Source organism: Pteropus vampyrus, unplaced genomic scaffold (genome assembly GCF_000151845.1).
Source record: "Pteropus vampyrus isolate Shadow unplaced genomic scaffold, Pvam_2.0 Scaffold223, whole genome shotgun sequence".
Lineage (NCBI taxonomy): Eukaryota > Metazoa > Chordata > Mammalia > Chiroptera > Pteropodidae > Pteropus > Pteropus vampyrus.
In genome coordinates, this window is record NW_011889004.1 from 1 (window position 1) to 21571 (window position 21571).

At 44.2% G+C, this 21571-nt stretch overlaps 1 protein-coding gene and 1 pseudogene across 2 annotated transcripts in view; one reads left to right on the plus strand and one right to left on the minus strand.

Moving 5' to 3' along the window:
• The first annotated feature begins 3125 nt into the window (after positions 1-3125).
• Positions 3126-4373, plus strand: LOC105300891 (annotated as a pseudogene).
• Positions 4374-5287: 914 nt separating this feature from the next.
• Positions 5288-21571, minus strand: part of RNF185 (ring finger protein 185) — a 32227-nt gene continuing 15943 nt past the window's right edge. The window contains exons 1-6 of one of the 2 annotated variants that reach the window (XM_011373286.2): positions 18785-19030; positions 16148-16166; positions 14311-14423; positions 12821-12875; positions 9655-9772; positions 5288-7694 (exon numbers count right to left, since the gene is read on the minus strand). In XM_011373286.2, coding sequence (XP_011371588.1) covers positions 7597-7694; positions 9655-9772; positions 12821-12875; positions 14311-14423; positions 16148-16166; positions 18785-18960 — 579 coding nt within the window. In that variant the 5' untranslated portion in view covers positions 18961-19030 and the 3' untranslated portion in view covers positions 5288-7596. Of the gene's footprint in view, positions 7695-9654; positions 9773-12820; positions 12876-14310; positions 14424-16147; positions 16167-18784; positions 19031-21571 lie in introns of those variants that run through there. The other variant, XM_011373287.2, reaches the window with a different exon arrangement.

Below are 21571 nucleotides of genomic sequence, written 5' to 3' on the forward strand. Positions count from 1 at the left end.
CCCTCGCAATTGCCCGAACCCTGAGGATCCCGTACTTCCCATACTCCACAAAACCAAAACTCCACGGGAACCCAGACCCCTCAGCTTTCTTAGAAAGAGTTTTAATTTAGGGACCTGTGGTCGTCAGGTCCATAAAAAGAGCTGCACGCCTGGCAAATCCGGTATCCCTTCCTCCTGGGGACCTCAACTCACGGAAGCCGCCCCACCCGCCTATCTTCGGAGCCTCTACCTCTGGCCCCCCAATTTCCGGGGTCCCACAACCTCCGAGTCTCCGCTGTGCTCACTCCCAAAAATTTCCTAAGGAGCCGGGAAGCATGGGGGTCCACTCAGCCCGAACGCCGCCGAGAGGCCGCCGGCTCCCCTCAGGAGTCCTGGGCCCCAGCTTCCGAGATAACGGCAGGACAGGACCGCACAGCCCTTCCTTACCCGCCTGCGCGGCCATGGTCCCGGGGACGCGGAAATGGGGAGGAGGAGGCGGGGACCGTAGCAGCTCCTCTCAGCTCCCGCCGTAGCCTCAGGCGCGGTAGGGACTCAGCCCTGGGCGCGAGCGGGATGCGCGCCTACGGCGCCCGGGGAGGACCAAACCGCACCTGGCATCGGGGCCCGCCCGCCACCGCCCCACCCAGTCGACGCCCCGCCCCTGGGTCTCTGCCCCGCCCCCTTGCTCGGGCTCTGCGGCGGCCCTCGCGCCCCCTAGTGTGAGCGACTCCCTCTTTGGGTGCCCAAGCTGGTAAGGATGATTCTGCGCCGGCCGGAGGCCTCAACACAGAGGGCCCTCAGCCCATTTTACAGATGAAGAGAACTAAGAGCCAGAGAGGACAAGTTCGGCTACCTTGAAATGGCACAGCTGAGCTGGGATGGAAACCCAAGTCTCCTGATTCCCAGTCTGAAGCTCTTTCCAGTGGAGTGTTTGGAATCAAGAATGTGGATGTGGAGAAACCAGGTCTACCCAACAAAACAGCTTTGGGGGCCAGGGGTAAGCGAGTGAGGGTGGACTTTTCTTAGAATCATCCAGCTCAGATAAACCACTTCTCTGCACCACTGAGTAAACTGACACTCACTAAATAATCTCTAGGTCAAAGATGGGAAGGATCCAGGGGCAGATCCTTAGCCAGGCCAAATAGATATATAAATGAACCCAGCACATCAGATCTTCAATTTTTCAAGACAATCTAAAATGTTAGATAGTTTAGGTGAAATTTCCCATTTTTTAAAATGTTGGGAACATTTAAAAAGTCTAAAAATGCCATGTAGGCCAAAGGAAACGCATCTGTGGACTGGATTTGCTTTGCAGCCTCCTCTTTTCTTATAGAAGAGAGCACTGGATAAGGAGTTAGAACAGCAGACTGGTTTCTGGCAGCTGCTAGCTGGCTGAGGTGCCTTAACCACTTCCCCTCATTGGGCTTGGGAGGAGGTTGGGGTCCTCCATGTGATAAAGGTCAGCCACATGATCTGGTCCCTGAGGTCCCTCCCATCTGATTCTCTTATGCTGGGTCTTGGCAAGTGTCATTTCCTTAGATTAGATTTAGGTCATGGGAAAATTGTCCAAATGACCAGGAAGGGACAGGGATGGGGCCCAGGAAATGGATCATGATGCCTTCATCAAGGACAAAGTTCAACCCAGCTGCTTCTGGTCCCAGCAGTCAAATAAGCAAAGGTGAGGGCAATGCTCTTTCTGCCCTGACCACATAGTACAAACCAGATGCAGGTCAGATTTTTCTCCTCTGGGTGTGGCAGGTGGCTCCTGATGTCCTGTGCGTGTATAAAGTGCTGGGAGGGCAGTGTAGGCAATGCGCCTGATTTCTGTTAATTCCTGGGAACACTCTTCAGCAGTTGGCTTTACAGTTTCTAAGGAAATCTCTGCTATGATTATAGTAACTGCAAAATTATGTGTTGAATTAAAGTGACAGAGATCCAGGGAACTCTTCTGCTATCTCATGGCTAGCAAAAGTGGGGCGGTGGATTTTATTCACCCTCCACATGGAAAGAAGTTACACTGTATTTTCCCAGACACTTCTGTCTCACAGCAAGTCACTCGTCTGTCTCTTCTGCCTCTTCACTCTCTCATTCCATTTCTTTCCCACCTTCAGCCTCATGGTCTTCACCAGCAGGGAGTGGGGTATAACCAACTCCCCTAAGTCCCCCGTAAGGAAGTTCAGACTAACACTGAGAAATGCAAGTTGAAATGTAAAGGAAGAGCATAGCAGTCTGTGGAAATTATATACCCGAGATATCTTTTCAATATGCACCCAAAGAACATTTCAAAATCACTTGTGAACTTGAGAGGGGACTTCTGGAGGGCAGAAAAGAACACCTACTGTATTTCTAACATCTGTCACCTGTCCACAGTTTTTGTGACCATGGCTTGCTCAGTCCTTGAGGTCGGATCCTGATGACTGGCTCAAAGTCAACTCTCTGGGCCTATAGAAAAGAGAAACTAGACCACCATCTTAAGGTTCAGGATCTGCCATCCCGAGAGAACTGCCAGACCTTCTCAGTGTCACTTGTTCCAAACTTAGCCAGTCTTTGGCCTCTAGTCTCTTCCCTCCCTGAATCGTCCCACATAAGATGGACTGATTAATCTTCCCAAGTTGTTTCTATCACCTCTCTACTCAAAAACCTTCAATAGCTCCCTATTGTTGGCTGGCTACTGTGTTTGGACAGTGCAGTTAGAGAACATCTCCATCATGGCAGAACATTCTATTGGACAGTACTGAGTGTTGTTTTAGACAATAATCAGTAAGGGCTACTAACGTCACAAAGAGGGACCGCCAGACATTATGTGCCTCCTGGTATGATGCAACAAGAAGTATACACTACCACTTGTGATATAGTCTTACCAAAAAAAAAAAAAACAAAAAAACCAAAAAAATCAAGCCTGAATCTGGTCAGGCCTCTAGATCTAACCACCAATTCACAGAAAATATAAGAGTAAGAGGAACTTGTTAACACCACAGTAATGCAAACAGTAAAACTGAAGCTGTTGGAAACGCAACAGGACAAATGAACTGGTGTCTTTAACAGATAAACTGCAAGGAAAAGAGAGGAAAGTGGAACCTAGGGATGTAATTGAGACTTGAGACATCTAATAGCAATTCAATTCAAACTATATAGGCTCTCTGCTCTTCCCGTTCGATAGGTGGAGCCGTGTGCTCCTGTGCAGTGCCAGCAGTGACCCTGAGACATGATAGCGAAGGTTGGAGTGAACGGATTTGGCAGTATTGGGCGCCTGGTCACCAGGACTGCTTTTAACTCTGGCAAAGTGGATATTGTCGCCATCAATGACCCCTTCATTGACCTCAATTACATGGTCTTCATGTTCCAGTATGATTCCATCCATGGCAAGTTCAAAGGCTTAGTCAAGATTGAGAATGGGAAGCTTGCCGCCAATGGAAAGCCCATCATCATCTTCCAGGAGTGAGATCCCACCAACATCAAATGGGGGCAAAGCTAGTGCAGAATATGTTGTGGAGTCTACTAGTATCTTCACTACCTTGGAGAAGGCTGGGGCTCACTTGAAGAGTGGAGCCAAGCGGGTCATCATTTCTGCCCCTTCTGCGGATGCCCCCATGTTTGTGATGGGTGTGAACCATGAGAAGTATGACAACTCCCTCAAGATTGTCAGTAATGTCTCCTGCACCACCAACTGCTTGGCCCCCCTGGCCAAAGTCATCCATGACAACTTTGGCATCGTGGAAGGACTCATGACCACAGTCCACACCATCACTATCACCCAGAAGACTGTGCATGGCCCTTCAGGGAAGCTGTGGTGTTGGCCGAGGGGCTGCCCAGAACATCATCCCTGCTTCTACCAGCGCTGCCAAGGCTGTGGGGAAGGTTATCCTTGAGGTGAATGGGAAGCTTACTGGCATGGCCTTCCGTGTCCCTACCCCCAACCTGTCAGTTGTGGATCTGACCTGCTGCCTGGGAAAAGCTGCCAAATATGACATCAAGAAAGTGGTGAAGCAGGTGTCAGAGGGTCCCCTCAAGAGCATCCTGGACTATACTGAAGACCAGGTTGTTTCCTGCGACTTTGAAAAGTGATACACACTCTTCCACCTTCGATGCTGGGGCTGGCATTGCCCTCAATGACCACTTTGTCAAGCTCATTTCCTGGTATGACAATGAATTTGGCTACAGCAACAGGGTGGTGGACCTTATGGTCCACATGGTCTCCAAGGAATGAGTCCCTTGGACCACCAACCTCAGTGCGAAGAAGAGGCCCTCAGCTTCTGGGGAATTCTTGCCCCAAATCGATCCCCCAACACATTGAGAATCTCCTGACCTCCCGTTTCCATCCCAGACCCCTTGAAGAAGAGGAGGGGCTTAGGGAGCCCTACTGTGTCGTGCACCATCAATAAAGTTCACTGTACTCAGCCAAAAAAAAAAAAAAAAGTTGAGACAACTAGGAAAATTTAAACAATTGGATATATGATATTAAAAAATTATTTAAGGTAACAAAAGGCATTTTGGTTGTTTTAAAAATATCCTTCATGTGTATTGAAATACTTAATAGATGACAAAACAAGAATTTGCCTCAAAACAGACCAGTAGGGGAGGAGAGAAGTGAGAGTAGAGATGAAACAGGACTAGACCTGTGCTCATGATTATTGGGGTTGGGTGATTAGTCCATGGAGGTTTTATTGTCCTACTTCTGTATTTTGTTTTCCAATGAAAACAAAAATTGTTTTTCTTATTGGGCTTTTGAGTTCTTGGAGTTCTCTTTACCTTTGCATTTTCTACTTTATCTTGGCACTAATCAACTTGATAATTATTAGGTCAAAGTGTAAGAGGGAAAAAAGAGCTCCTTTCAGAGGGATGACCTGTGACTCTTGTGTGCTGGGGAGCCTGTGGCTGGGCCAGGTTTGTAACTTCACTATCTTCTATCTCCACTCTGCTTCTGAGGAAATTCACAAAGCAGCACACTCCTGCAGGGAAATCACTTGCCCTGTCACAGAACATGCAGAGATGCTGACAGTGAATAACTTGTGATTGTCTTCAAGGTTCTGATCAAGCTAAGCTCCACTGTGGCAGCCTGCAAGCTTAGAAATTCCACATACCTGTCAGGACTGGGGCTGCCTGTCAGACAGGTCACACCTTGGGTAGGGATATATATAAAGCCAGGCCTCCAGCCTACACTTCTCATATCTAAGTATCAATGGCTATTTGAAGACTTTCATCCTCATTTTGACATTCCCAAGGACATACAAGCGCTTCCCAGAGGCCAGACCAGTATGTCTACTGCCAACCCAACCTTGACCCATGACACAATCAAGAAGTCCACAGCTCGTGGTAATGTAAAACCATTTAATTCTAAATCGAATCACTTTCACAACAGTGAAAATTAGTGACCGGTCAAGGTGTGCCACTGTACATAGTATCATTTTCTGACTGTAGTTGAGACCTGGTCCTAAACCACAAAAGTGGCAGGAAGATGATGGAGGCCAAGAACAGAGAAAACACACATAAAAGAAAGGAAAACTGCCTTGGCAGAGGGGCAAGGTGATGAGCCTGCAAAGGGTTGGTAGGAAGGGGGCTCCCTGTTGAGGCTGGGCCAGCAGTCCCAAGTTGGCTCTCTTGCCCCAGCTCCTGGCAGAGGATGAGTAGGGATCTGTGAGTTTCAAAATCAAAGGGCATATAGCCAACCTGGTGTTAACAGCTTTCTGGGATACCTTTGCTGGTAGAGCTCTCCTGGGCTCACTCCATTTCATTAGAGTTCAAGTGAACCCTTCCTTCTTTAACCTGTCAGAAACCCATTTCTGTTGGGTCCATCTCATTGAAGTCCTCTCTTCTACCACTAGGTGGAGCCACTGCACTGAGGCAGTCTCCTGATCTTTCCAGTTGAGCAACTCCAGAGGCCCCTCAGACTTTGGGGATTTCCAGGTGATAAAAAGAGCACTCTTGAGTGGGTGCCCCTAAGGATGTTTAAAATCCATCAGGTATACTGTACAGCTGGTGGCTTATTCCTACCAAATGGATTCGGCAAACGAACCACATATTCAATACTTGTATTTTGTCTGTTTAAACACTGAACTCTGGCACTGACAGGTACAAGGGGGAAAGGATGGAGACTGTGGAGAGGGGAGCAAGGCTTCTCTCATCTTGGACAAGGTCTTAGTTTCCACACACTATGCAGAACCGTATCTGGAAAAAGACAGTAGGTAGGACTTTCTACCACTTGTTGGCTATTGCTGGGGGTAAGCCAGGAACAGAGTGGACTGGTGTGAAATGACAGAAGCCCCCAGAGAAGTCCATCTCCTCCTACCCTCGGGGTTACCCGGAAGAGGCTGGATTTCTAGAAAGAGGCCTGACTGATAGAGCGAGATCCATTCCATCAAGTGAACTGTTCTCCTGCCTGGCACCACACTCCTTCAATCAAATTCAGAGGAAGAATCTAGTGAAGTCAAAAAACAAATAAAGGGCTTGGGAAAAATGATTTCACAGAAGACCTTATCATATCACCGTGCTGAGGCTCCCCAGGCCCGCCAAGGGTTGCCTGCTCTAGTGTTAACACGTACACAAGGAGTTTTCAGGGGAGTCCATCAAGCTACATCAAAATTAGGGTCTTCCTTCCTCCCTGCCTCTTCATTGAGGACAAATTGGCTTCTGAGGAGGGTGGTCTTCAACATGCAGCTGGGCTGATTTGACAAAGCCCCCAGATTCCTTTTGGCAGGTCTGGGAGAAGATGCACACAGAACTTCTGCAGCTTTGGGACGTGGCTGCTTGTGTGGTTGTTTCTGCATCAGAGCTCTAAATCCTACCAGAGTCCAAATGCAGGTCTTTCCTCACATGCAGCAGTCAACCCTGGCTTCAGCAGTAGTCTATGTAGGCTGTGTGCCCTCTGGCAGAGAGGCAGATGTGAGTAGTTTTGTGGGGAAAGCTGATGGAAAATCTGTGAGTGAAGCCATATGTCTCCAGGGATGATCTATGCCAGGAAACAAGTCACTCAAGCCACTCTCTGGGACCAAAGACACTCGTACAGCCCGGAGCCAATAAAAGATTTTTGGGTCTCTGGTGAATTCATGAAGCGACTCCAGCTTCAGCTACTGCAATTATGATCTTTATAGGACAGCAATTTCTTGCATCTCTGCTGAGGAGGAAATAGGACAGAGCAGCGTTGAGATCTTGAAGGGGAACCTCTCTGTATGAGGAGTACCACAGACTTCAGAGGCCACTTACCAAGGGGTATTTAAAGAGAAGAAAGTAAGTTTCCATAAGTACCATTTGATTCATCCCTTTGTTCCTATATAGCTCAGGTTAAACTGTACTGATATGACAGTTTCTCTCTTCCTGCCTCTTCCCTGTGCATAGTCAGGACGTGCTGAGTTGGCTAGATAGGATTTCATGGTGTAACCATGAGACACGGCTCAATGCCAAGGCCTGAGGTTATAGCAGGGTGTTTGTAGCAGTGGCCAAAATCCAGGGTCCTCGACAGCTGGTCTTGAGTCCCAAAGCTCTGAGGGAGAAGCAAGACTCCTTGATGTGTTACTGACCCCACTGATTCCAGGGATTAGCCAGGAAGCCAAACATCAAGAGTGAGGGTGGCATGTCACCAGTCCAGAGTCCCTGCCATGGATGTAGGCCGGGAGCCCAGCATTAGGCAATCAGGAGCCAGAACATGATCACCAGGGCCACAAACAGGAAGAGGCGTGACAGGAACTGTTCATCCACGTACTGAGGTGTTCCAGGGACAGCTGGAGAGACAAGAAGGAGAAAAGAGGCTGTCAGAATGCTGCAGCTGTGCACATTGGTCATTTGGGCCAGAAACTGAGAGGCTCAACCTTCATCTCTTTACAACAGAAACCTTCACACTAAAGTTTTCCAAACCCCAAATAGTATCAGGCAAAACAAAATTGGAATTATGAAAATGTGGAATAATATAACAATGAGAATAAGGTCTCCAATTTATCTTAAGAGATTTTGGCCTGAAGGTGCAAATAAAACAGAAAACTCTGGGAGAATAATAAAAGAAAAGCTACTGTTTGTTAAGCATCTTCTGTGTGCCATTGTTTACACATTACCACCTGGTGAGTATTATTCCCATTTTCTGTAAGAAACCAAAGCACAGACATGAAGTGACCTTCCCAAGATGATGAGGTTCATGAATTAGTGGCAAAGCCACACAGTCGTGCTCTCAGTCTCTCTAAGCATTGCCTCCTGATGCATGGAGTCTCTAGATCCTGGCACTATTGAACCAGGATAGATCTCAGAGCCCTGCATGGAGTGCCTTCCTTTTCCAGAGGAGAGAACTAGGGCTCAGACAAGCAAAATGACCCGTCTTCTTCACTGCATGGCAAACTAGGAGCAGAAATGGGCTGAGAACCTGGGTCTTCACTCCTCTCTGCTTTGAGAACAGCTACTATGTAGAGCTCCCTGTCCTGATTACGGGGGAAGGAGAGTTAAGAGAATCTACATCTTGATGGACAAATTGTGCCAAACAGGACAACAGAAAATAGTGTTGTGGCAAGAGGATAAAGTGATCCAGAGTCCAGCCTGGTTGTGGAACTGTTTACCTGGGGAACCCAAGGTGAGCCTTGGACCAGGTTGGAAGGAAGCAAGCTACCAAGTAGGTTCCTACTGCCTTCACGGGGCCCTGTCTCTCCTTCACACTGAAGCATACCATGCCATTTGGGGTCTCCTTCCTCAGAGAAAACATGTGAACCGAGGAGAAATCTTTCCGGCAGATAAGGTAAGGAAGGGCATTCCCAAGATCTCCTGGTGCTATACTACTCCCCAGTTAGGTGCGCTGATGGATTCATGCAGGCAGGCAGTTAACAAAGACTCATCGATTGCCTGCTATGTGACAAGCACCAGGGTGGAGACAGGGAACAACTGGAATGGCCCAGGAGTGGGTTATTGTCCTTGGAGCATAAGCTCCTGGCCAGGAACCACCTTCCAATCTGGTCCCTACTGTGCCTAGCACACACGAGACTCCAATGACTGTAAGCAGAGCTCAACTGAACTTGCAGCTGTGCAGGCTCCATGGTAAGGATCCTGGGTGTCAGACTGTGATAGAGTACAGGGTACCCACCTCACCACCCTGCTCTACACCAAATGCAATAGGTACTCTCAAGCTGGCTGGAAGAAGAAAAGGTAGCAGCAGGTGGCAGGCCTAGGCATTATTTCCAAAGGGCTGGAGTTTGGGACCAGCCCTATGTGTGTCCTGAGGAAAGCTAGATAGAGATGCCAGAGAATATAGAAGTCCTGACTCCCTGCCAGTTCACCTTGCCCCTTCCAGTCCCCAAAGGTCAAAGTAGGGGGGTACATGTGCAGGACTAGGCTTTTCCTCAGCTAGGTATGGTGTATGGTGGATACTTTTTCATTTTATGGGCATGGGGTATGTCTTGGGAAACATTACTGAGTATTTTATGATTTGTAAAGTGGAGCTAATTACACATCTGTCCCATAGGCTTATCATGAAGATCCTGAGTTTATAACAGTAAGCACTCTAAACATGCTTAATACATGGTAAGTATGCATCATCATTAGCATGACCACCAGTAATCGGAAAAGAGTTTATCACATTTTGAAAAGGCTAATTATCTAGGTAGTAGATATGTAGTAGATATCTATGTAGTAGCTACCTATGTTACCTATATATTGCTGGAATCCAAGGAGCCTTCAAGCAGGACTACCAACGGAATAGGGTCTTACCTGGAGGAGGCCGCCCATCGTTTATATTAAATGCTGTGGCAAATATCCCAAAGGGAAAAGCCCCAATTCCAAAAGACATCTGGAAGCCACCATCTCCAAATCCAAATCCTTGAAATCCCTGTGTGGAAGAAATGCAATTAAGAAACAGAACAAGCAGGTTTCTCCTGTACCTGTTAAACATGTCACCTTACATGTGGCACCCACTTCTCCTCCCTGCCCTCTGCCACCTATTTCCAAGGGAGGATATCATTTCCTCCCATCTAGATCCAAAAACAGGAATCCTGGTGGCCCATCTGCCCTTCAACAGTCCCAGCTAAGGAGATATGCATGGCAGAAAGAACTGGCTCTGACCCAAAGTAAAACACTGCTGATGCAAGTCATGGTTCTTAGAGCTCCAGGTTCTTTCCCAGAGTCCCGCAATAGCCAGTACAATTTTCTACATGCTTTATAACAGCAAAATTGGCAATAACTCTTATGCCCAATTACAAAGGAATGTCAGGACAAGCTATACATTATTGGCAAAAGCAAAAAAGTGGAACCCTAATTAGCCAACAATGCAAGTGATGATGAAAATCTTGATACGTGCTCTCAAAGGACATTACTCTGACTAAGCAGCAATAACAAAAAAAACTCTGTGACCAAGTTATCAGACAAAATCGTTTGAACACCATGGTGACAAGTACATGACAATATGTAGGTATGTGGACATGATATATTTTCCCTTCAAATTTCCTTTTAATATTGTTAGGGAATTTTAAAAATTCAAAATATTTTTTCTGATACAAAAGTAATATATGCTTCTTACAAGAAATTCAGACATTATAGGAATAACTGACAGAAAGTCAGAGGTTTCCTTATCCATTCATTTCACAGCCCCTCCCCTCCAATAGCCATAGTCAGCGGTTTAGTGTATCATCCCGAACTTTTGTTCCCTATATGTTATACACTGCAACATCTTTCATATGAAAAGATTCAATCAGCATCATAATATTGTGAATAACTCCCATTTTCTATGCGCTAACTCTGTGCCAGGCACCATGTTAAACACTAGGATACATAAACTAACTTGACCAAGGTAGTAGGGGGTGGAGTTTAGATCTAAAACTAAGTAAACATGATCTGAAAATCCATGCTCTTAATTACTGTGCATATCTTATAAAAAAATTTCTCTCTTCCCCTGCATCCCTGGGTAGAGCTTTAGAACAAATGATTAAAAAATAATAAAAAGAAGAAAAACAAATGGGCCAACTGTTCTCCACAAAGAGCCTTCATTTGAGTCTTTTGCAAGTCATGAAAGCGACTGCTCCCTATCTCATACTGAGCAGCCTGGCATCCAGCTTCAAACTTCTTGCTAGGCAGGACTATCTATATAAAGCTTAACAGTCAATTTAATAAGAGGGTAAATCTACATGGAAGAAAACCAACCAGTCTCCATTTTAGTGCAGAAATGCCTTCTATTCAGATCCAGCATGGTTGAGAGCCGGAGGGCTCCTGGGACCAAGGCTGTCTTACCCAGAAAGGTGCAATTGTTTCATCAGGAACCACCATTTCATTCAGTGCAATCCCCAGGACTGAACCCCCGGCCTTCCTCCTAGCAACATCTATACAATAAGTCCTCACATATGGTGGGTTTGTTCCTGAGGCAGAGTTGACAAAAAGGCATCACTGGTGGCTGCAGGTACTTGTCAATGTGAGAGGTGTGCATTGCAGGCATGAAGGCCAGGGCTTCTGACTTTCTGGAGCCTCTGATTCCTGGGTTAGAAGCTAATAATACTCCATAAGGAACCAGAGCCTAGGATGGTTAAAATGGTGGTGCCTGGTAATCAAGAGCATGGACTTCAATATCAGCCAGATCTGGGTTTCAGCCCTGTCTGTGAGGCCTGGATAAGTCACTTCACCTCCTGGGCCTCAGTTTGCTCTTCTATTAAATGGATTGATGTGAAGCTTAAATGAGATCATGCACATAAAGCCTTTTACATACATTCTTTTTATATAATAATAATTCAACAAGTGTTAACTGCTATTATTATCAAGGGTAATCTGGAGAAGAGATCCTCAATTTCTATCAAGATCTCTGACTCGGTCAATAAACCTACCCTTGGGAACTCTAAGGGAATGCCATAATTCAAATGAGAAAAAAAATATGCAAAGGTGGTCACTGTAGCATAATTTATAACAGCAAAATATGGAAGCAACTAAAAGATCCTTCAATGTGGAAAACCTAAATTAGAATGCATCGATATTCAATGGAATAAATAGCAGCCTTTAAAAATAATAAAGAGGACACTACAGAGAATCATGGAAAATACTGCCAAAATTAAAATTTATAGCAGCAAACAGAATGACGATGGCTACATAAAAATATATACACTCAAGTATACAGATGAAGAGAAGATGGGGAAATGAAGATATACTTGTGGGATTCTGGTAAGTGTGGGTAAATATTTTGATTTTAAAATTTCTTTAGTATTTTAACAAGAAATTAAAAAAAAAATCTGATTTAAATATGCAAATATTTAGAGCTGGTAATTCTACTTTAAAAATTTATCCTAGTAAAATAATCATGAACCTGCTAAAAATGTATGTGTAAGTTCATCAAAGTATTTTTAAAATAGAAAAAGGAAACAGCTAAATGTCCAACAGTGGATTAAATAATTTATATGAAGTCCATACATCAGATCACTAAATGGTCACATAAAATATTACTGATATAAAAATCTCAAAATATATCGCTGAAAACCTCCCCCTCTCTGATACTGTAAACTTCATAAAGGCAGGATCTTTGCTATGTTCACTGATGTATCACTAATGCCTAGAATAATGCCCAGCACACAGAAGGCACTTAATATAGAATGAACAAAATTTTAAGAGGGTTACAAAAGAGGAGACAAATATATTTTTTTAAAAAAGTAAATAAATATATGTTTATACACACATTTATCTATAAAATATACACGCATAAATACTTCTATAAAATTTGTGTGTATGATTACAAAAAAATGGGAAAGAAAATAGACCAAAATGTTTCTATCTCCCCCTTTTCTTTTCTGTATTTTACATATTTTCCTTTACTTTTATAATCAAGGAGGAAAAAGTACAGGGCCAAGAGGGAAACTTCTAAAGCCAATTTCTCATTTCTAGAAGGTTCTCCTAGAATTTTCCTCACCCCTCTGTTTTCTGGCTCTGGCCTCTGTCCTTGAGGACGGGGAGGGGTCTTCTCTCTGAAACAGAAACAGTGTAAAATAGATCTATTACGGCAATTTCAAAAATGCTTTGAGCTGCTCCCTGAGTAGCCTGGGAATTCTTCACCAGGGCCATGCCCCTTTCCTGCCCAGCACATGAACCTATGCCAAAATAACCCAAATACTAAATAACTCTTTGTTCTACTTGCAATTGTTTTTTCCTACCTATGGAGAAAATCAGTTTGTTACAAGAAGTTCATCAGATTGCACTAAGCCTACTCCTCTCACAGAGAGCCTGACTCAGATTGGTTATGAATGGCAGCCAGGCACCTTTCCCAGGACTTGTGTGACATATGGGTCACAGATATAAAAAATCCCAAATCCAAACTGAAATAGAGGATGGCCTGCCAGCAGAAAGGGCTGAGATTCAGGGTCTCATTGATTTGCCCTTATTAACTTCAGCTTTATCTCCCACTACTCTTGGGCAAGTACTCTACACTATTCTTTTTGCCTCTCGGTCCTAGCCCATTCCATCACTCATCCCATAAATACTGGACAGCGCTTGTTACCCATTAAGAAGCACAAGGCAGAATGCTACCAATACTAACACTGACAGATCCTACTCTTCAGGTGTTCATGGTTTAAAGGGGGCTACAACCAATCACAATACAGTGTAGGGAGGGAGTTCTTTAATAGAGGTATGAACTAAATGGGGTGGGAGAATGGGTGAGAACAACTGATGTGGGTTCGAGGAGTCACTTCAAAGAGGTAACTTTAGGGCTGCTCATTAAAGATGGGCAGAAGTTTGAGGAGAAGGAGGCGGAGGAGAGGAGCAGAACCGGGAAGGGCAGAAGAGGCAGAGGGAAAACAAATACAAAGAAAGGCTCGTGAATATAAATAAATCCCTCTCAGAGAAGTCCAATATGTCTGGGCACAGGGTATGCTAGGGTGAGGTGGGAGATGGTAAGAGACACTGCTGGGGAGTTCAAAGGGTGGGGTGGGGTGTATATGTGTTACACCATGAAGGGCTCTTAATATGTGTGACTGTGGAATGCTAGACCCACCCACACCTCCATTTCCAGAAATCTCAAACGCCACAAAGCCTCCCAGACCCCCTGTCCTCTCCTTCCCTGGTACTTTATACATCACTGCTACACAACTCCCCTCCTTGTAGACCCTTCTGCTGGACAGCCTGCTTTGCAGGTTGCTCCTTTACAAGTACTTTGCCACTTGTTTTTGTGATGTCTTGTGTGTTGTGCAGAACACTGCCTACCCACTGGCAGTGGATATCTGTATTACGGCTCAGGAAATAGCAACTTGGCACCCCTGCATTCCTAGCTGACTCCCATCTGGATCCCAACTACCTCAGAACTGAGGGTCTGCGAGCACTACATAAAAGGTAGGGTAAGTTGGTGCAGAATGGAAGTGAATTCATGTCCAAGGGGTGGGTTTGAGAGGTGACCCAAGGCCTTACCTGGGGTCCTGTTGCCCAGTGCTGCCCCGGCCATAGAGTGGGATGACCTTGTCTCGGCTGATCCCAGCTTTGCAAACTGGACACACCTGTCTATTTGGTCTAGTCTCCAACCACTGCAAGCAGGAGAGAAAAATTCATAAATGGGACAAGCCCACCATAGAGCAGTCAGTCAGAGCCAGCCGGACAACATGGACTAGAGGCCTTAAATTGGAAACACCAGCACCAGCAGGGAACACCTCAAGGAACCTGACTCTCTGATTCCTGCCCTATTTCTTTCAACATTAAAAACATCAGAATCCTATTTAGGGTTTCCCAGGCCCCAGTTTTGCCCTCCTCCTCCTGTCATTTAATAAATATTTACTAGTAATGAAATCAAAATTGCCGTTAAGCACCGTCATAATTAAACAAGCTTCTTCATGCTACATTCCCTCTAGGGGCTCTCAGCAATACAACAGGAAGGAACTGCAAGCCTGGAGCTATGTCAAGGGGTCTGACAAACCTAGCTTCAGTTTAGGCTCTGAGTGCAGATATAACAAACTAAATCTCCACCTTCCCCGATGGAACAATTATTACCACAGCGGTTTGATATTGCTTTCTGTGACTTCTCATTTTTATATAATTTCCTCAACAACTTTGTATCTCAGACATTAGCATCTGCACATAAGCTGACTGTTTTCTGGTGACTTACTATGTGCTAAAGGATAGATTTTGCTCATTATCTAAATTTGCTTAGCATTTTTATGTACTTTCATTGATTTTTTTCATTCAACTATTTCTTTCAATATTAAAAACACCAGAATTCTGTTTGGGGTTTCCCAGGCCCTTTTACAGGTTAAATTAAAAAATATTTTGGTTAACTTTCTTAAAAAAAATAAAGATGAAAACATCTTACCTGTAGTGTCTTTGCAGACATTAAATAATTTGACATTTATATTCTCAACATTTATCTTAGAATATAAATTGCATTTTTAGACCCACTGATATGAAGCTTATTATATAAATGTGAACCTAGGACTTCAGGGCCAAAAAGAAGGCAGCATTTAATGATTTTATATTCTATTTCCTTTATCTTACTGTCAAAAGCTCCATAACTTATGTTATATGCTCTTTATAAATTTATAGCAAATATGTTCCACCAGGTTCCCCTGGGGTCAGAATGCACAGCCCTGAAGGTAGTAGGAACCCTTCTAAGATTCCCCATCCAGATTCTGAGGCTCTAGTGTTCTGGAACTTCTGTCCTCCCTCCACATTCCTAAGTCACCTACTAGTGTGGGCCTCTCCTGCTGGAGACAGTCAGCTCTCAGTGATTGTTCACAGTCAGTTGTGAACGCCAGGCCCTGCTCTGTCTTACCAAGCCGGTGCCTAAGTCTTGGCGAATACTTACTAACTAGTTTTCATAATAATCTAAATTTTTGTCTTTGTTGAGACAAAAAAAGTTTTCCCTTTCCTAACATTCTTAAGACCTTTAAGGGTGGGGGGATTGTTGATATGATAGGGGGTACTTTTTATAGAGGCAAAATCTCAAAAATAAAAACCTAACATACTATCAAATCTGACCCAATTTACAAATGAGAAATTGAGACCCAAAGAGGTGGTAGCCTGCCAAGGTCACAAAGGCCATGGGTAGCAGAGTCAGGACTATGCTGGGTACTACTCTAACCCTTGTTTCATCAAGTGCTTGTCAGTGGACAGGTTTATAATGGGGGTTAGGGGTAAAGCAAGCAAATGAGCCCACAAGCAGGGGAGATTGCAGTTTCTGACAGTAGTCTCCTGAGCCTAGGGGTGTCTTGTGCAACCACAGCTGATGAAAGACAAAGTAAAATGAAATGCATCTTACCTGATGTAAACACGGCCAACTGTCAGAGTCCCCGGGGCAACCAGTCATCAAGGAGAATGAGAAAGGGGAAAGGAAGAAAAATGCTTTCATTAGAAGAAAAATGGGAAATCAGGATCAAACTATGGAGTACTGCCATCCTACTGAGGGTCTGGGGGGATCACTGGTACCAGAAATTAGAAAACTGCCTAAAATCACAGAAAAAATGAGGCAATGGAGACAAGATGCCAATCTTCATCCCTGTGATCTCACTACTTGTGAAGACCCCCAGGTCACAGATCATCCCAGAACTAGCTTCTCTACAAGTCAAACTCTGAGTGGTTATGACCTTGGTAGGAATCCAACAAAAATTAAGGACCTTTTGTGCAGAAAAATTCATGGGGGAATCTTCATGATCTCATCCATGTGCACACGTGCATATGTACTATTTTAGACTCAATTTCAGTGGGTTCATAGATAGCCTCCTCAGACTCACAAGGAATGTGTAGATCTAGATCCAGTGTAACAAAGTCTTTCAGCTGTCCCCAGCCTTGAGTGCTTGGCTGGCAGTAAGTAGCTTCAAAGTTCAGGTCCACTGTAAAAATATCTTTAAGTAATGATATTTTCTGCTACTTGGCAGAAAAGCCTACCTTCAGCTTAGTGAGTTATGCTAAGGTCATTGCTCAATCTCTTATTCTTTAAATGAGGAAACCAAGCTCATGAAATGACTTGCCTATAGGACCGGGACTTAAAAATAAGTCTCCTGACTTTCAGTTCACTGTCCTTTCTATCACACAGCATTGGTTGCAAAAAATGACATTTCCAGAATTGAAGGAAAAGTCATTCTAACTTCAGATTTTTTATTTTTCTTTCTCTCTCAATTCACTCATTAAACTATTGATATCTACCATACATCTATTACAGGCTGGGATTGTGGAAAATGTGGACATGGTTTCTGTCCCTCGAACAACATGTCTCCTCTAGCTGAGTAAAATTTGGACTCAGAGGATAATTCCATTCCCAATTCCTAAACCACAGTTTAGCCTCACAATCCAGATACACAATCTCCCTGGACATAAAAGATTCCTGACATCTGACTCCAACATTAACCTTGCCACGCCATTCCAAACTGAGCCAGTGGCACTCTAAATCATGGCAGATCTCCACTGGCAACTTCTCTCAAAGGCAGTGAGGGAGAAATGGATGTAACTTTTCTTCATGGTAATTTTAGGATTATGATGATTACTTCCATTTATTAAGCAATTACTGTGTGCCAGACTGTGGCTAAATAGCTCTGCATTTGTTAATGTCACTGGATAGTCACACTAAGCTTTGAGGAAGTGCAATTATCTCCATTTTTTGATCATAGTTTGATCCTGTTCTCCACAAATAAAGAAACAGATACAGAGAGGATAGCAGATTTGGCACTCTGATTAGAAGTGTGTGTTTCATTTTAGAATCTGTGTCCTTTCCACTGATACCCCAACTTAACTTTTAATTTTGCCACTCATTCCAAGTTCTGGTTTTATAAAAATCTCAATCATAAAGCTAGAGTATTTCCAATTTCTAGGAGAGGGCTGTTGACAACAGTTTCCGCATAAAATTTAATTATTAAGGCAAGAGCCTCCAGAACAAAAATCTCTGCCTCGCTCAATTCACTCACCAATAAATTTATCAATTTCACTATTGGCAACTTAAACTCCCTTAAGTATTGCTTACATTACTTCACACCACTTCCCCAGTCAAAAATATCCAATAGCTCTACGTCCTACTCAGTCAAATCTGGGTTTGATAATCTGGCCTGATTCTCCCTTAACCATTCTAACACTCCCTATCCCACAGCATGCCTCCAGGATGCTATTCGAGGTATAGAGTAGCCTCAGGGTCTCAAATGAACCCAACAGTGCATATGCTTGTCCCTAGATATTGCCTGCTTTGGGGTGGCACATGCTTTGCCTTACCAGGCATTCTCGCCCTTCTATTACCCCAATTCACCCATCAAGATCCAGCTCAAAACTAAGAGAAAAAAAATAAGATCTCAACATTCACCCAGATTCTCAAGAGCCAGGAAGGGTATTCTATAACCATTAAGGCTGAAACGGATACTGACTCTGCTACTTCATTTTGATATACTACATGAAATATGGTAACAATTACTAGGATCATAGTTAACACGTAATATTTACTATGTGCTCTTCTAAGCCGTTAACATATTTCACATGATTTAATGTTCACAAACAACCCTATAAAATGAAGCAGAATGTATATAAGTACCTTCCTTGCCCAAGGTCATCCAGTAGGAAAAGCGGCAGAGTCAGGATTCATAGCAAGGCAGTCTGGCTCCACAGTCCTTGCTCATAACCACTGTGCTATACTGCCTCTTGGCTCAGCATAGCAAGTGGCACATAGTAAAGTGCTCACTAAATGGTGAGTGTAATCACTTTAGAGATGGGGATATGGAGCCCAGGGTGGGGACAGGATTTGCCCAAGGTTGCTCAGCTCATCAGCGGCAGAACTGGGATGAGAACCCAGGTCTCTTGCCTTTGGGCCTGAATGTATCAAGACCCAAAGTAGGTGGGAAACCTTCTCTAAAGCTGTCTAGGGCTATGAGCTTTCTCAACTTGACAGTGTATCCTCTAGGGAGGAGGCAGGGGTACTGACCAGAAAAGGTGGCCGCACAGGCTGATGACGGCATCCTTGGCTGTGTCCAGGCAAATGTTGCACTCAAAGGTGCTGTCCTGCCCTCCGCTCTCGCCAGCACCATTGCTGCTGCCACTGGGCCCCCCTGCACTGGAGTTCTCAGGGGATGCAGAGGCCGAGGGCCCCTTGTTTGCCATCCTTGGCTTTCAGCAAACTCTTGAGTGAAGATTCTCCCCGGGAAAATCCTGAAAGGCAAAGAGCCCTTGATTGTCCATTTCTGCAGCCCAGTATCCCTCACCCTGGCTCCACACCAATACCCCCATCTCCTCTCAGCTCCAGAAGTTCAGACTGAACTCCTGAGTAGACTTCCCAGGGGCTGCAGAGGATAACAGTTGTGGGGCACTAGAGAGCAATGACTCAGAAACTTCCATGAACATAGTGTAGAATGTACCACACAAATACACAAACCATTCCAATATAGAGCAGTCTCCAGATGGACTCTCCAGAAGAACTGGCATCCTGTCTCACTGTCTTTACATTCTCCCAGGATAACCACCCCAGATGACAAATACTTGCTCAGTCAAATTGAACAGTCACAGGCTGTCCTCTAACTATGGACAGCCTCCATGTTGGCAGGTGAATCTGCTCAGGCCAGAAAGTATTTGACTGGTATATGCCGGAATACAAAGAAAACCCATAACTATGAAAGGTGAGGTGCTAGAAAGGACAAGAAAAGTCATCTGGTCCAATGTCTTCCACACTGCAATCCTTTGCATTTCCCTTTCTGCCAAGTTAGAATACCACCCACCTTATTTTGTCTAAATCAACTTTTTAGCTTCAATACCTTTAAAGAGGAGGCTTATGATACTGCTGAAAATAGAAAACCAGTATTACTTAACATAAGTGAAAGATAAATATAAATGTAATGAAGGAAAATCTTTTATTCTCATACCATCTGAAATCATCTGGCACACTCATATCATGCTGTGGGCGAATCTGATCTGATCTAATGTCTTTAGGAAACTGTGGCCTGAGACTGCTCGGGCTACCTGACTCATGTGGAGCTGAGACTGGGACTCATGACACTCAGTTTGTATTCAAATCACTGTGCCAACAAAGATCAAGCTGGCCACCAAATGCTGGGAGAAAGAGAATGCTGTTCACTACTATCTCCAAATCAAAGAGTCTGCCAGGAGCTGAACAGAAGGAGGACTAGACCAACACCAAAGGATACTCAGAAATTCTGGGTGCAGATTAAGCATCTGTCAAGAGCCCTGATCTGGCTACTCTCACAATCTCAGAAATTCCAAGGAGGAAATGCTAGCTAGCTACCACAGTCAGAGAATCAGGGGCTTGGATGCTGGTCCCAGTCAACAGGTATTTTTGGGAACCTCCCTTCTCCTCCCCAGGCCAGTTTTCTCATCTGTAAACTGAGGCACTGGACAACATGGTCTCCTAGGTGCTCTTTTCCAGCTCTGAAACTGTGTCATTCCAGGTCACCTCATCCACCCTCTCCAAAGCAGGTGGCCCCGCCACAAGTCTGGGACTCACCAATGGAGCACAAGACCACCACCCCGATTTCAGCTTCCAAAGTATGAGGAGGCGAGGACCAAAAATCCACAGTTCTCTCTCAGACCAAGAAGCCTTTCTAGACACCACCACCTCAGAACTCTGGACTCATGAGCATCTCTCAGCACAAAAGCAGCTCAGTGACTTAGGGAGAAGAGGACAGCTCACTGCCACCTTTTCACTCAGTTACATCATTTTACATAATGTCCCAGAAGGACAGCCAGCTGCCAGCAGCACCAGTGCCTTGCTGGCCACAGTTCCAAGACCTTACCTATAACCCAGTACTTCCTCCTCTCCATACACATTTGCTCTCTTCTTTGTAGGATGGAGTCTACTTGTGAGGGCTACATTATGGCCTTTCTTTGCTGTTCTAGCTAAAGTATCCTACATATTTTTCTTTAAAAAAAAAAAAAAATCTTTTAAGATGAAGGACTATGTGTATAGATATGGAAATACAACCATAAAGTCAGGTTCACAGATTGATCTTGACTGTCTTTTGTCAAGACAGCAGACAGCACAACCAATAAAGCATTCTTCCTTAAAAAGAAAACGCAGACTCTAATTAAGCCTCTAAAATGGTAGTGGAGAGAAAAGATGAATTAAGAACAGGAAAGTTGATGGTTTTTGGTACTGGATGATGAATGGAGACTCACTGTAGTAATTTATTTTGTGTGTGCTTATAAATTTCCATAAATAAAAGGTATTTAAAAAAAATGGTCAGGTTGCAAAAGAGTATGTGTATGAATGGGTAAAAACAAAGCATAAAATGAGTGTGTGTACACATGTATACACGCATATACATATGTGTATATATACTTATATAGACATACATATATACACATATGCAAAGAAAATGTCTAGAACGCACATACTAAACGAAGGATATTCTATAACCATTAAGGCTGAAACGGATACTGACTCTGCTACTTCATTTTGATATACTACATGAAATATGGTAACAATTACTAGGATCATAGTTAACACGTAATATTTACTATGTGCTCTTCTAAGCCGTTAACATATTTCACATGATTTAATGTTCACAAACAACCCTATAAAATGAAGCAGAATGTATATAAGTACCTTCCTTGCCCAAGGTCATCCAGTAGGAAAAGCGGCAGAGTCAGGATTCATAGCAAGGCAGTCTGGCTCCACAGTCCTTGCTCATAACCACTGTGCTATACTGCCTCTTGGCTCAGCATAGCAAGTGGCACATAGTAAAGTGCTCACTAAATGGTG